General features: G+C 36.0%; 2 protein-coding genes across 4 annotated transcripts; both read right to left on the bottom strand.

Annotated features, from left to right (window-relative positions):
* Positions 1-804: 804 nt before the first annotated feature.
* On the bottom strand, positions 805-1,844 carry LOC111642984 (heat shock protein 67B3-like). 2 transcript variants are annotated; one of them, XM_089592620.1, is made up of 3 exons: positions 1,500-1,844; positions 1,360-1,419; positions 805-1,154 (listed from the first exon to the last, which is right to left on the bottom strand). In XM_089592620.1, the coding sequence occupies exons 1-3, from the start codon at positions 1,710-1,712 to the stop codon at positions 966-968; spliced, it is 462 nt and encodes a 153-aa protein (XP_089448746.1). In that variant the 5' UTR covers positions 1,713-1,844; the 3' UTR covers positions 805-965. The 2 variants fall into 2 exon arrangements, with proteins under 2 accessions (XP_089448746.1, XP_089448747.1); XM_089592621.1 differs by having other exon boundaries at positions 809-1,154; positions 1,509-1,842.
* Positions 1,845-8,644: 6,800 nt separating this feature from the next.
* On the bottom strand, positions 8,645-9,736 carry LOC149374500 (heat shock protein 67B3-like). 2 transcript variants are annotated; one of them, XM_089592624.1, is made up of 3 exons: positions 9,336-9,736; positions 9,196-9,255; positions 8,645-8,990 (listed from the first exon to the last, which is right to left on the bottom strand). In XM_089592624.1, the coding sequence occupies exons 1-3, from the start codon at positions 9,543-9,545 to the stop codon at positions 8,802-8,804; spliced, it is 459 nt and encodes a 152-aa protein (XP_089448750.1). In that variant the 5' UTR covers positions 9,546-9,736; the 3' UTR covers positions 8,645-8,801. The 2 variants fall into 2 exon arrangements, with proteins under 2 accessions (XP_089448750.1, XP_089448751.1); XM_089592625.1 differs by having other exon boundaries at positions 9,345-9,730.
* Positions 9,737-12,289: the final 2,553 nt, after the last annotated feature.

Here is a 12,289-nt window from a genome sequence, read left to right as displayed (position 1 = left end):
CATTTAATTACGTATCAGTATAAAAATATAATACACTTTCGTCGGCATCTGCAAAGAGCCAATAGGTACTTAGTTAATTTTTTTATCTTACAAAATTGTAATAATGAACTCTAGAAATTTTTTAAAGATGTGAGTGTTAATCTAATAACACAGGACCACAAAAAAAAAATACGTGGAAGGGTCCCTTTCAGCAACAATGCATTTCTTATATATTTTGAGGCGCTGACTTTATTCCCATTGTCTAAATTGCTCTATCGCATTACAATTCTTTTTTATTAACGAAAAAATTGTCCATAAGCGGCAATGCTTTTATTTTGGTAATTAAAGTAGTCCCCATTTTTTCGTGGTCCTGTGTAATTTATGAAATACTTAGATGTACTTATGTACTTGAATCTTTGTATTACTACGGGGTATGATATATAGCTACTCAAAGGTGAATTTTCCAGTAATATAATCTTTTTTTAAGCTTATACTACGCTCTTTTTAATTACATCCTGTGAATAACGTTGATTTGTTTGTATATATGTTTAAAAAGGAACTACAATAGTCATTTTGTAAACGTTACAACGTGTTTTACAACAGAGTGGAGTGGCTTCAATGGCGGCGTATTTAATTGTTTAGACAAACGTGCGAATCTCTTTCGCGGCACGTAAATATGGTGACTATTTCGGTACGGTAAGAAGGTATGTGCCATACAACATGAGAGTAATGGCTAAACCGTTTATGCCAGATGGAGAGGGACGTAGGATTTAGCACATTCAATACCAATAGAATATACTTACAGATATTTATTGTTATACATCAAAATTATATCAATAGCCTTTAGACATTTAAAATCATTTTAATGATTTCCTTACACGTTGACAAAATGTATTAATTTTTTCATGCTGTTTATCGATTCTTTTCGTTTTTTTGGTCCTTTTTTTATTTAGTTAATAAAATTCGAGATGTTGGCTTCATGCTATTTATTCGTTTGCTGTTATCTCAGGAACTTTAATCTCCAAAATACCATCAGAGTGCAATGTAATCATGACTTTTTCTATGTCATACTCTTCCAAAACGTCGAATATTTTGTATAAATCAGAATGACTATTGTCATCCTTGTCCTGCATTCCCGTGTGTTTCGCCTTGACTATAATTGATCTACTAATGACCTGTAGATAAAACGGGTAAAACTAATTAACGTACCGCTTTCTTGCAAAGGAAACCTTTTAAAAATTATGACGTGGTATTTAAAAATGGTCGGTGACATCATATATGAATAAAAATGGACAATAAAACGTACAAGTTATTTTTCTTAAGATTCGGAACAATAAAAACTCAAAATTTATTGTTAGCGTGAAGAAACCAAATACTTACGCTAACATTTATTTCATGAAGGGCAAATGTACTGCAATCAATGCCCCTTACGAATGTACCCTGAAAATAATATCCCTATAAATTCCAACACGTTCCACACAAGGTAAATTATGTTACAACTCTATTCTCGATAGCCTCACCATACTCACTTTTTTGGCTGATGAAGCAGGTTTATTGTCTTGCCTTATGGTCAAGGATCTCGACTCTTGAGAGATTTTGCAAGGAATACCGGAATGAGATTTATCCAAGGCCATCTTTTCTTCTAGTTTATCTAGGGCCTGTATTTGGGCCATGAATTCTTCTGTATTGGCACCATAGCCTGGAACTGATGGTCCAAACCCATCGTCTTTCATTTTTAATGAAAATTTTTTTAATGACTATCCAATAATTCGAGCTAAGATTTAAGTGATCAACGTTTTACTTGTGTGCCACTTCGATAAAATCGTAGAATAACTGACGACTGTATAAGAAATTTTAGTATACTTAGAGTTTAGTGTTGTTCAATTCGATGTAGTGCGCAACTCCGAGAGGAAGGGGATATTTATTGCTATTTAATTTACAGTAAAGGAGGTTCGGTAGTGTTAGCGGGGGGAAATCTCAGAGAGGCAAGGGGAGGGAGAGCGTCTGGCAACGTTGTGAATTTTTTCGGCTGCTGGCACGTCGTCTACTGTTGTCGTCGTCTACTGATGACAGTGTACTTATGTATTCGGTTGAATTTTTTATAATTAAATTTTCAATTACAAAAGGAGTTTTTACTATTCATTACATTTCAAAGCGCACGCCAAAAGCAGCGTTGCCAAGTCGTCTGCTGCGAGCACATTTTTTGCTGTTTTTTAATAGAAATTTGTGGAGGGCTCTCTCAAACTTTGACAAAATATTATTTTGACAATATTCTTTCATTTAAAAAAAAAAAGCAAGTTCATTTAGCCGTTTTTTTTTATGTGAAATTTAAGTGATTTCTCCATAAGCCTACATGTTAAAATATTGTTTTTTCAGGTCAATATATCTTGAAAACGGTGTGGTTAAACCCTTCAAAAATTTAGCTGTAATTTGATACTATTATCCCAAACAACATAACAAAATTTCAAAAAAAGTTTTACCCTGAGGGTGACATCCTTTTTCCGCAATTTATATGTTAAAATTGTATCTAAATATATAATATTTATAGATTTAATTTTAATATGTTAATCATGGAAAAAAGGTGTCACCTCCACTGAAACGCATGTAAAAAAATTTTTCCGCTTGGAACATATGACATTGCGAGTAACAGTTACAGAGAAGGTATTCTTCAGGCTCATTTTCCCGACTAACATGGAGCGGTTGTTATCCGGGGAACAACCTGAAGACGAAATATTCTTTGGTCAGTGGCGTACCTTCCTCCTGTATGGTCTCCGTACACAGCGACTCTAAGGATAAGAGTTAAGCTACCAGCAGCTGGCTCTCCATAATCAAGAATAATAATAAAAAAATAACTGGAAATTTCACCACTTGCTCTTTTCAGGGCTATTGAAAGTATTTATGTTCCCTACTTTACCATTAATCTAATCAGTTTTTTCAAGGGCCACTTAAGTTTAAACTACCTTGCCAACAAATAGATTTTTACTACCATTTCCGGAAATGTTATTCGTCGACTAAAAGATTATGTTAACTAAAGAAGGCCACTATTAAACCAAGTCAGCCATTCACTGGCAGACGTCACCTGCGGAGTTGTTCTTCGCAAGGCTGGAAAACCCGGTGACTGACGACCCTATATCACCCTCTCGACTCTAAGCATTTAACCAGGAATCACTGATACTCTCTAAGGTTTGCGCTGGGCAAACCTATAACAGCTATGAAGGAAAAAAAACTTGAGCCAACGGGACAGCCTCCACTGGACACGTATCCCGGGTGGGGTTTTCGCTAGTTTCTCCATACCGGGCGCTTCCCCGGGTGGCGGATAGGGGCATCCTCTTAAAATATGAGGTGACGATGGGCAGCTGGGGTGGCTCTCTGTGGTGGTGGTTGGGGGCGTGGATCGGGGGGCGTGTGTGGCGTTGGCGTGTGTATCTGCGGCGATGTGGACGGGGGACTAGTGCCCCATGCCTCCATCGGTGTGGATGTCGTGTATAGAAGTAAGCGGCGGTTAAAACATTCTTCTCAGATACATGCATCACACACTCTCCCTAAACTAACACAGGGACACTTACGGATTGTGCTGGGTTGCGTGTGGCGGGTCCTTTTCCGGGCTTGCGTTGGAGGCCTGGCGACGGGTGAAGCCGGATGATGAGGCCCAGGTAAGTCTGGGTAACCCCATCTGATATGGCTGTACGCCTCATAAACAAAAAAAGACGTGGTGGGCCGACTAATCTAGGCTTACTACCGCTGAGGAGGCTATATGGCGGCACCTTAGTGCCTTACGCAAGCCCGTTTTGTTGGGTTGTCTGCGCGGTCTCGGGACTGTACACCTGCCGCTCGTCTCGCTGGGATGACCGTTGTGTACCAACAAATACATACATTACACAAAAACACCATTCTTACACTTGTTACTCAACGCCAGGGCAGTCTCCGTGGGTGGGACTGAGGGAGAGTGGCGACTCCCGGCCGGCCTGAGCAAGTAGCGGTCCTCTCTGGTAACAGAAAGGGCTGCTGCCCTGGTTTTAACCCTTTCCGAATACTTATTTCTAGAAAAAAGGGTAGTGCTGGCCTTCGCGGGTCAGTACGATATTAAAAATGATGACAATATGAAAAACGTCGATGCAAAACAAGTACCCCAGGCGGTATACCTTTCTGAGGGAATCCGCTGGCAGTTCCGATCCGGTGAAAGCCCGGGTGACTGACGCAGGCCCCACAGATTCTGGGGGGGGGGGCCACAAAGACATGTCTAATGGCCGACAGCGACTGCTAAATGTTCCATGGCCTTTCCTTACAGACAAAGGACGAAGAGGAAACCTGTCGAGTATAGGCACTAACGACACCGAGGTTAGCAACGTGTCGGTATTTAGCCACCAGACCCAGGAAGAGCTTGCCTTTTTAGAAGAAAGTGTCACTAGGCTCGGAGTAAAGCGACAGCAAGTTGCTGATAAAGTCCAATCAGCAACGAATGACATTACAGAGACGCTACAACTGATTAATGATAAGTACGGCAACACAGCGAACGCTGTTAAAAATGGGCTCAAAGCGGCGCTTAAGCATCTTCAAGAGGCAGAGATGCTAAGAAAAGGCTGTCTTATTGAAGAAGATTCGTATACCAACGCTTGGAAGTCGTCATTTGAATCCCTGCAGTGGAGGGAAAAAAGGCGAGATAATTTCCGACGGCATGTACAGAAACGAACCCTGAACACTGCCTTAAAGGAAATAGAACGAAGTAAGAGAAACAGGAGCCCATCGGACAGCCCTGAGAAACACCAGCAGGCTATGTCTTCAAAGAAAAAGAAAACAGGCAGTGGCAAACAACCCGAGCAGAAATGAAATGAGGACGTCCTTATTTCAAATCAGGGCCTGATTAGTCATCGTGATCAGGTCCTGGTCACGCTTGTAACGCTTATCTAATCAGGTACTGGTCAGCCAGCATGATTTCATCCTTAGAGCGTCTGGTATATATACATATATATGTATGCATACTCACATATGTCTAGCAGAAAGCCAAGGTACTGCTCCAAAATAAGTCAAATTTTTATAAATATATGAGTAAAAGCAAACTAAGATAACTATAATATAAATAAATAAAAATTATTAAGTTGACTAAAATTCCTAAAAAATGGACAGCAAAAAAAGAAAGGCTTTGCTTACCAAATATAGAGTCCGTAAGTATAGGTTAACTCAAAAAGTTGGTTCTTGTAGTGATAGCAGTGACAGTGATAATTTTGAAAATAACATCAAAACAAACAAACCAGATAAAATTATGCTGACTGGTTAACTGGCCTACCTAAAACTTCAAAAACATTGCTGCAAACTGCTGGTGCTTCTCTTTATAATATTGAAAAATTTAATGAGGAAAATGAACGTGACAAATCTGAATTTGTATACTTCGGGATAGAAAACCAACTGAAAAAAATTATAAACGTAGACTTACATAAAGAGAAAGTTCTGATGCTGCAATTTAATGTCGATGGTCTTCCTTTGTACAAGTCTAGTTCAGTTGAGTTTTGGCCAATTTTATGCAGAGTTCAGTGTGAATCAAACATTTATAAATCTTTTAATATTGCAACTTATTATGGGAAAGGAAAACCATTTTCAGTAGAAAAGTATTTAGATCAGTTTATAACAGAAATTAATTTTTTGCTAAAAACTAATACTTATAATTAAATTTTTTGCTACAAATACTTATATTTATAATAAAGATAAGAAAATAAAAATCATATATTCATATTAGATGGTTATAACTTAGATGACAAAGATTCATAGATCAAGCAATGCGCATGTGCGGTCAGAATAAGTAAGGATAAAATCATGCTGTCTGACCAGTACCTGGTCAGATAAGCGTTACAAGCGTGATCAGGACCTGATCACTAAAAAGGATAGCGTGATCAGGGACTGATCAGACCCCTAATTCATTTCCTGCTCGAAGAAGAAATTCCACTGAATGACAAAACAAGCCGGAAGAAAAGAGTGGACGCCACAACAACAGTAGTAGTGAAGATGGCTGACGGACAGACCTTTGCAACGGTGCTGAAGACTATGAAGGCGAACTTTGACCCCGATAAGGCTAAAGTGGCAGTCCAAAGTGTTGTCACTACAAAAAAAGGAGACGTACTTATTAAAGCCAAAGGTGTAGAGAATGCTACTGCATTCTCACAGCAAATTGAAAAGTCAGTAGCCGGACAGGGTACTGTCAAAATGAGCGACAGAAAAGTGACATTAGAGGTCCGAGATCTGGATGCCATTGTAGAGGAAGATGAGGTCAAAGAGGCCTTCGCTAGGACTTTTGGACATCAGAGCCAGGAGCCAGAAGTTGCTCTCTGAAAGCCAAATGCCAGAGGACAGAGGCTGGCTTCAATAAAGGTGGACGAAGCATCTGTCAGACAAGTAGAAAAGGAAGGCAGGTTACGAGTTGGCTTTGTAAGCTGCCGAATTCGAAGAAGAATCGAAGTAACAAGATGTTACAAATGCCTGGGATATGGACACGTCTCGGATAACTGTGAGAACGAAAACAGATCCAAGCTGTGCTTCCGGTGTGGAAGCTCAAACCACCGGAAGAAAGAGTGTCCAGGCCCAGCACGGTGCTGCCTTTGCCCAACAACGGAAAACAAGCACGAAGCAGGCAGCGGGAGCTGCCCTTTATTTAGAAAAGCCCTGAAAGAGACCAGGGATAAGGCCTAAGCAGGATCAGAATAAGGCCAAAAGGCCTGGAGTTGAAAGACAGGCTCATGTGGACCCACGCTGCGCTGGGTACTTTTTACCTATCAGCAAGTTTTTATTTATTTTTATCGTAATCAGCAGGTCAAATTACATAAAATATCAAAAACGCCTTCTTCTCCAACAACTTTCTAATTCAGAAGTTTCTCGGTTGGTCTAAGCCAATCCACTTGAGCTCTCGCACTTTTTTTCCTTCCTCCTGTCCTGACGTATATGCACGACCAAGTGCGCCTTTTTTCCCTCTGACCGCAACTTTTACACATTTTTGACATCATAAATCGTTAATTTTTTGTAAAAAAATTTCCTTAACCCAACAAAAGAGTAATTAAAGTATTTTGAACACGATGAATATATGTGTGTAGGGATTAAGTTTTCATACTGAGTTAAGTTATTACTATCTAATTAAATTATTATTGATAGAGAGACTTGAAGAGATTTTACGCTTTTCTAAGAAACTTGTCAAAAAGTGACAATTTTTCACATGATTCTTTGAATGTTACCAACAGTAGTTTACGTGCTTTTCTACTATGATAGAAAACCTACAGCTTGTTTTCTACATGTCCATCGGACGAGAAAAAATCCATTGCTTTATTTTCGATTTACAGGATTTAACGTTTGTTTACGTATAATATATCATTATCATGACATTAAAGTTATTCAAAAATCTTTACATGTAATTGAGATGAGTCGAAAAAAGCATGTGTTCCAGAAATGATTCTATTACGAACAAGTAAACCAACAGATTAAAATATATTTTCATACTCAACATTGTATAAAGTAATAAAATTTTATGTATTATATTGTAATAGCAATATTTTATTCAACAAAAGATTTCCTGCAAGTAAAAAGTAATTACGAATACAGCTACTATTTACGTACTGTTTACTTGAATATGCAAATTTTAGCGCAACTCACAGTATATTTATAATACCGATTTGTTCTTATTAGAGGTTTCATAAAATACTTTATAAGCTTAATAAATACGTTTTAGACAAAACCAAAAATCAATAAAATATCGTTCATTTAATTACGTATCAGTATAAAAATATAATACACTTTCGTCGGCATCTGCAAAGAGCCAATAGGTACTTAGTTAATTTTTTTATCTTACAAAATTGTAATAATGAACTCTAGAAATTTTTTAAAGATGTGAGTGTTAATCTTATAACACAGGACCACAAAAAAAATACGTGGAAGGGTCCCTTTCAGCAACAATGCATTTCTTATATATTTTGAGGCGCTGACTTCATTCCCATTGTCTAAATTGCTCTATCGCATTACAATTCTTTTTTATTAACGAAAAAGTTGTCCATAAGCGGCAATGCTTTTATTTTGGTAATTAAAGTAGTCCCCATGTTAACAAGTGTAAAAAATTGTGATGTGATAGAGCAATTTGAACAATGGGAATGAAGTCAGCGCCTCAAAATATACAAGAAATGCATTGTTGCTGAAAGGGACCCTTCCACTTATTTTTTTTTTTTTGTGGTCCTGTGTAATTTATGAAATACTTAGATGTACTTATGTACTTGAATCTTTGTATTACTACGGGGTATGATATATAGTTACTCAAAAGTGAATTTTCCAGTAATATAATCTTTTTTTAAGCTTATACTACGCTCTTTTTAATTACATCCTGTGAATAACGTTGATTTGTTTGTATATATGTTTAAAAAGGAACTACAATAGTCATTTTGTAAACGTTACAACGTGTTTTACAACAGAGTGGAGTGGCTTCAATGGCGGCGTATTTAATTGTTTAGACAAACGTGCGAATCTCTTTCGCGGCACGTAAATATGGTGACTATTTCGGTACGGTAAGAAGGTATGTGCCATACAACATGAGAGTAATGGCTAAACCGTTTATGCCAGATGGAGAGGGACGTATGTAGGATCTAGCACCTTCAATACCAATAGAATATACTTACAGATATTTATTGTTATACATCAAAATTATATCAATAGCCTTTAGACATTTAAAACCATTTTAATGATTTCCTTACACGTTGACAAAATGTATTAATTTTTTCATGCTGTTTATCGATTCTTTTCGTTTTTTTGGTCCTTTTTTTATTTAGTTAATAAAATTCGAGATGTTGGCTTCATGCTATTTATTCGTTTGCTGTTATCTCAGGAACTTTAATCTCCAAAATACCATCAGAGTGCAATGTAATCATGGCTTTTTCTATGTCATACTCTTCCAAAACGTCGAATATTTTGTATAAATCAGAATGACTATTGTCATCCTTGTCCTGCATTCCCGTGTGTTTCGCCTCGACTATAATTGATCTACTAATGACCTGTAGATAAAACGGGTAAAACTAATTAACGTACCGCTTTCTTACAAAGGAAACCTTTTAAAAATTATGACGTGGTATTTAAAAATGGTCGGTGACATCATATATGAATACAAATGGACAATAAAACGTACAAGTTATTTTTCTTAAGATTCGGAACAATAAAAACTCAAAATTTATTGTTAGCGTGAAGAAACCAAATACTTACGCTAACATTTATTTCATGAAGGGCAAATGTACTGCAATCAATGCCCCTTACGAATGTACCCTGAAAATAATATCCCTATAAATTCCAACACGTTCCACACAAGGTAAATTATGTTACAACTCTATTCTCGATAGCCTCACCATACTCACTTTTTTGGCTGATGAAGCAGGTTTATTGTCTTGCCTTATGGTCAAGGATCTCGACTCTTGAGAGATTTTGCAAGGAATACCGGAATGAGATTTATCCAAGGCCATCTCTTTTTCTAGTTTATCTAGGGCCTGTATTTGGGCCATGAATTCTTCTGTCTTGGCCCAGCCTGGAATTGATGGTCCATACCCATCGTCTCCCATTTTTAATGAAAATTTTTTTAATGACTATCCAATAATTCGAGCTAAGATTTAAGTGATCAACGTTTTACTTGTGTGCCACTTCGATAAAATCGTAGAATAACTGACGACTGTATAAGAAATTTTAGTATACTTAGAGTTTAGTGTTGTTCAATTCGATGCAGTGCGCAACTCCGAGAGGAAGGGGATATTTATTGCTATTTAATTTACAGTAAAGGAGGTTCGGTAGTGTTAGCGGGGGGAAATCTCAGAGAGGCAAGGGGAGGGAGAGCGTCTGGCAACGTTGTGAATTTTTTCGGCTGCTGGCACGTCGTCTACTGTTGTCGTCGTCTACTGATGACAGTGTACTTATGTATTCGGTTGAATTTTTTATAATTAAATTTTCAATTACAAAAGGAGTTTTTACTATTCATTACATTTCAAAGCGCACGCCAAAAGCAGCGTTGCCAAGTCGTCTGCTGCGAGCACATTTTTTGCTGTTTTTTAATAGAAATTTGTGGTAGGGCTCTCTCAAACTTTGACAAAATATTATTTTGACAATATTCTTTCATTTAAAAAAAAAAAAGCAAGTTCATTTAGCCGTTTTTTTTTATGTGAAATTTAAGTGATTTCTCCATAAGCCTACATGTTAAAATATTGTTTTTTCAGGTCAATATATCTTGAAAACGGTGTGGTTAAACCCTTCAAAAATTTAGCTGTAATTTGATACTATTATCCCAAACAACATAACAAAATTTCAAAAAAAGTTTTACCCTGAGGGTGACATCCTTTTTCCGCAATTTACATGTTAAAATTGTATCTAAATATATAATATTTATAGATTTAATTTTAATATGTTAATCATGGAAAAAAGGTGTCACCTCCACTGAAACGCATGTAAAAAAATTTTTCCTGTTGGAACATGTTATTACGAGTAAAACGACCCCTATCTCGAAGGTTTGCCTCAAAATCGTCCACAGAACATTTGTCTTCTAACCGGAGACTTGATCGTTTCAAAAATTCAGGAGAGTTGGACGAGTTAGATGAGACAAGCCATCGAACGGCACGCAAAAAAATTAGAGTAATTTACTCTGATCCTTTTTTTAAATCTCTCGTTATTAATTTTCAAGTACTAAACAAAAATATATTAATTTCAGTGAAATGGTTTTATTCTATATTAAGGCACTGTTACGTCAAATGAGTGAATTAGCTAAATAATGATACCAGTCAATAATTATAGTCAAGCGAATTTGAAAGATTGAGTTAAAAAATCTAAATTCCAAATTCTAACAATTAAATATTTGAAATTTGAATCAATTTTTAATTCTGAATTTGAAAAAGACGTTTACCTCGCTGACTGTGGTGAAATTTTAAGTGTTATTGATTAATAAGACGAAAAACAGTTGGATGGTTGAGTAAATCCTTTTTCAAAATGTTTCTGTCAATTAGTAGAACAAACAAATTTTGACAAAGTAACAAAATTCTTTACATGATTTGTTGAATGTTACCAACAGCAGTTTACGTGCTTTTCTACTATGATAGAAAACCTACAGCTTATTTTCTACATGTCCATCGGACGAGAAAAAATCCATTGCTTTATTTTCGATTTACAGGATTTAACGTTTGTTTACGTATAATATATCATTATCATGACATTAAAGTTATTCAAAAATCTTTACATGTAATTGAGATGAGTCGAAAAAAGCATGTGTTCCAGAAATGCTTCTATCACGAACAAGTAAACCAACAGATTAAAATATATTTTCATACTCAGCATTGTATAAAGTAATAAAATTTTATGTATTATATTGTAATAGCAATATTTTATTCAACAAAAGATTTCCTGCAAGTAAAAAGTAATTACGAATACAGCTACTATTTACGTACTGTTTACTTAAATATGCAAATTTTAGCGCAACTCACAGTATATTTATAATACCGATTTGTTCTTATTAGAGATTTCATAAAATACTTTATAGGCTTAATAAATACGTTTTAGACAAATCCAAAAATCAATAAAATATCGTTCATTTAATTACGTATCAGTATAAAAATATAATACACTTTCGTCGGCATCTGCAAAGAGCCAATAGGTACTTAGTTAATTTTTTTATCTTACAAAATTGTAATAATGAACTCTAGAAATTTTTTAAAGATGTGAGTGTTAATCTTATAACACAGGACCACAAAAAAAATACGTGGAAGGGTCCCTTTCAGCAACAATGCATTTCTTATATATTTTGAGTCGCTGACTTCATTCCCATTGTCTAAATTGCTCTATCGCATTACAATTCTTTTTTATTAACGAAAAAGTTGTCCATAAGCGGCAATGCTTTTATTTTGGTAATTAAAGTAGTCCCCATGTTAACAAGTGTAAAAAATTGTGATGTGATAGAGCAATTTGAACAATGGGAATGAAGTCAGCGCCTCAAAATATACAAGAAATGCATTGTTGCTGAAAGGGACCCTTCCACTTATTTTTTTTTTTTTTGTGGTCCTGTGTAATTTATGAAATACTTAGATGTACTTATGTACTTGAATCTTTGTATTACTACGGGGTATGATATATAGTTACTCAAAAGTGAATTTTCCAGTAATATAATCTTTTTTTAAGCTTATACTACGCTCTTTTTAATTACATCCTGTGAATAACGTTGATTTGTTTGTATATATGTTTAAAAAGGAACTACAATAGTCATTTTGTAAACGTTACAACGTGTTTTACAACAGAGTGGAGTGGCTTCAATGGCGGCGTATTTAATTGTTTA

Source organism: Copidosoma floridanum, unplaced genomic scaffold, assembly GCF_036245765.1.
Source record: "Copidosoma floridanum isolate Cflo_tuat_1 unplaced genomic scaffold, Cflo_Japanese_pri ptg000019l, whole genome shotgun sequence".
NCBI classification, from domain to species: domain Eukaryota; kingdom Metazoa; phylum Arthropoda; class Insecta; order Hymenoptera; family Encyrtidae; genus Copidosoma; species Copidosoma floridanum.
Note: the sequence above shows the minus strand (reverse complement) of the source record. Positions and strands in the feature narration are given on the sequence as shown.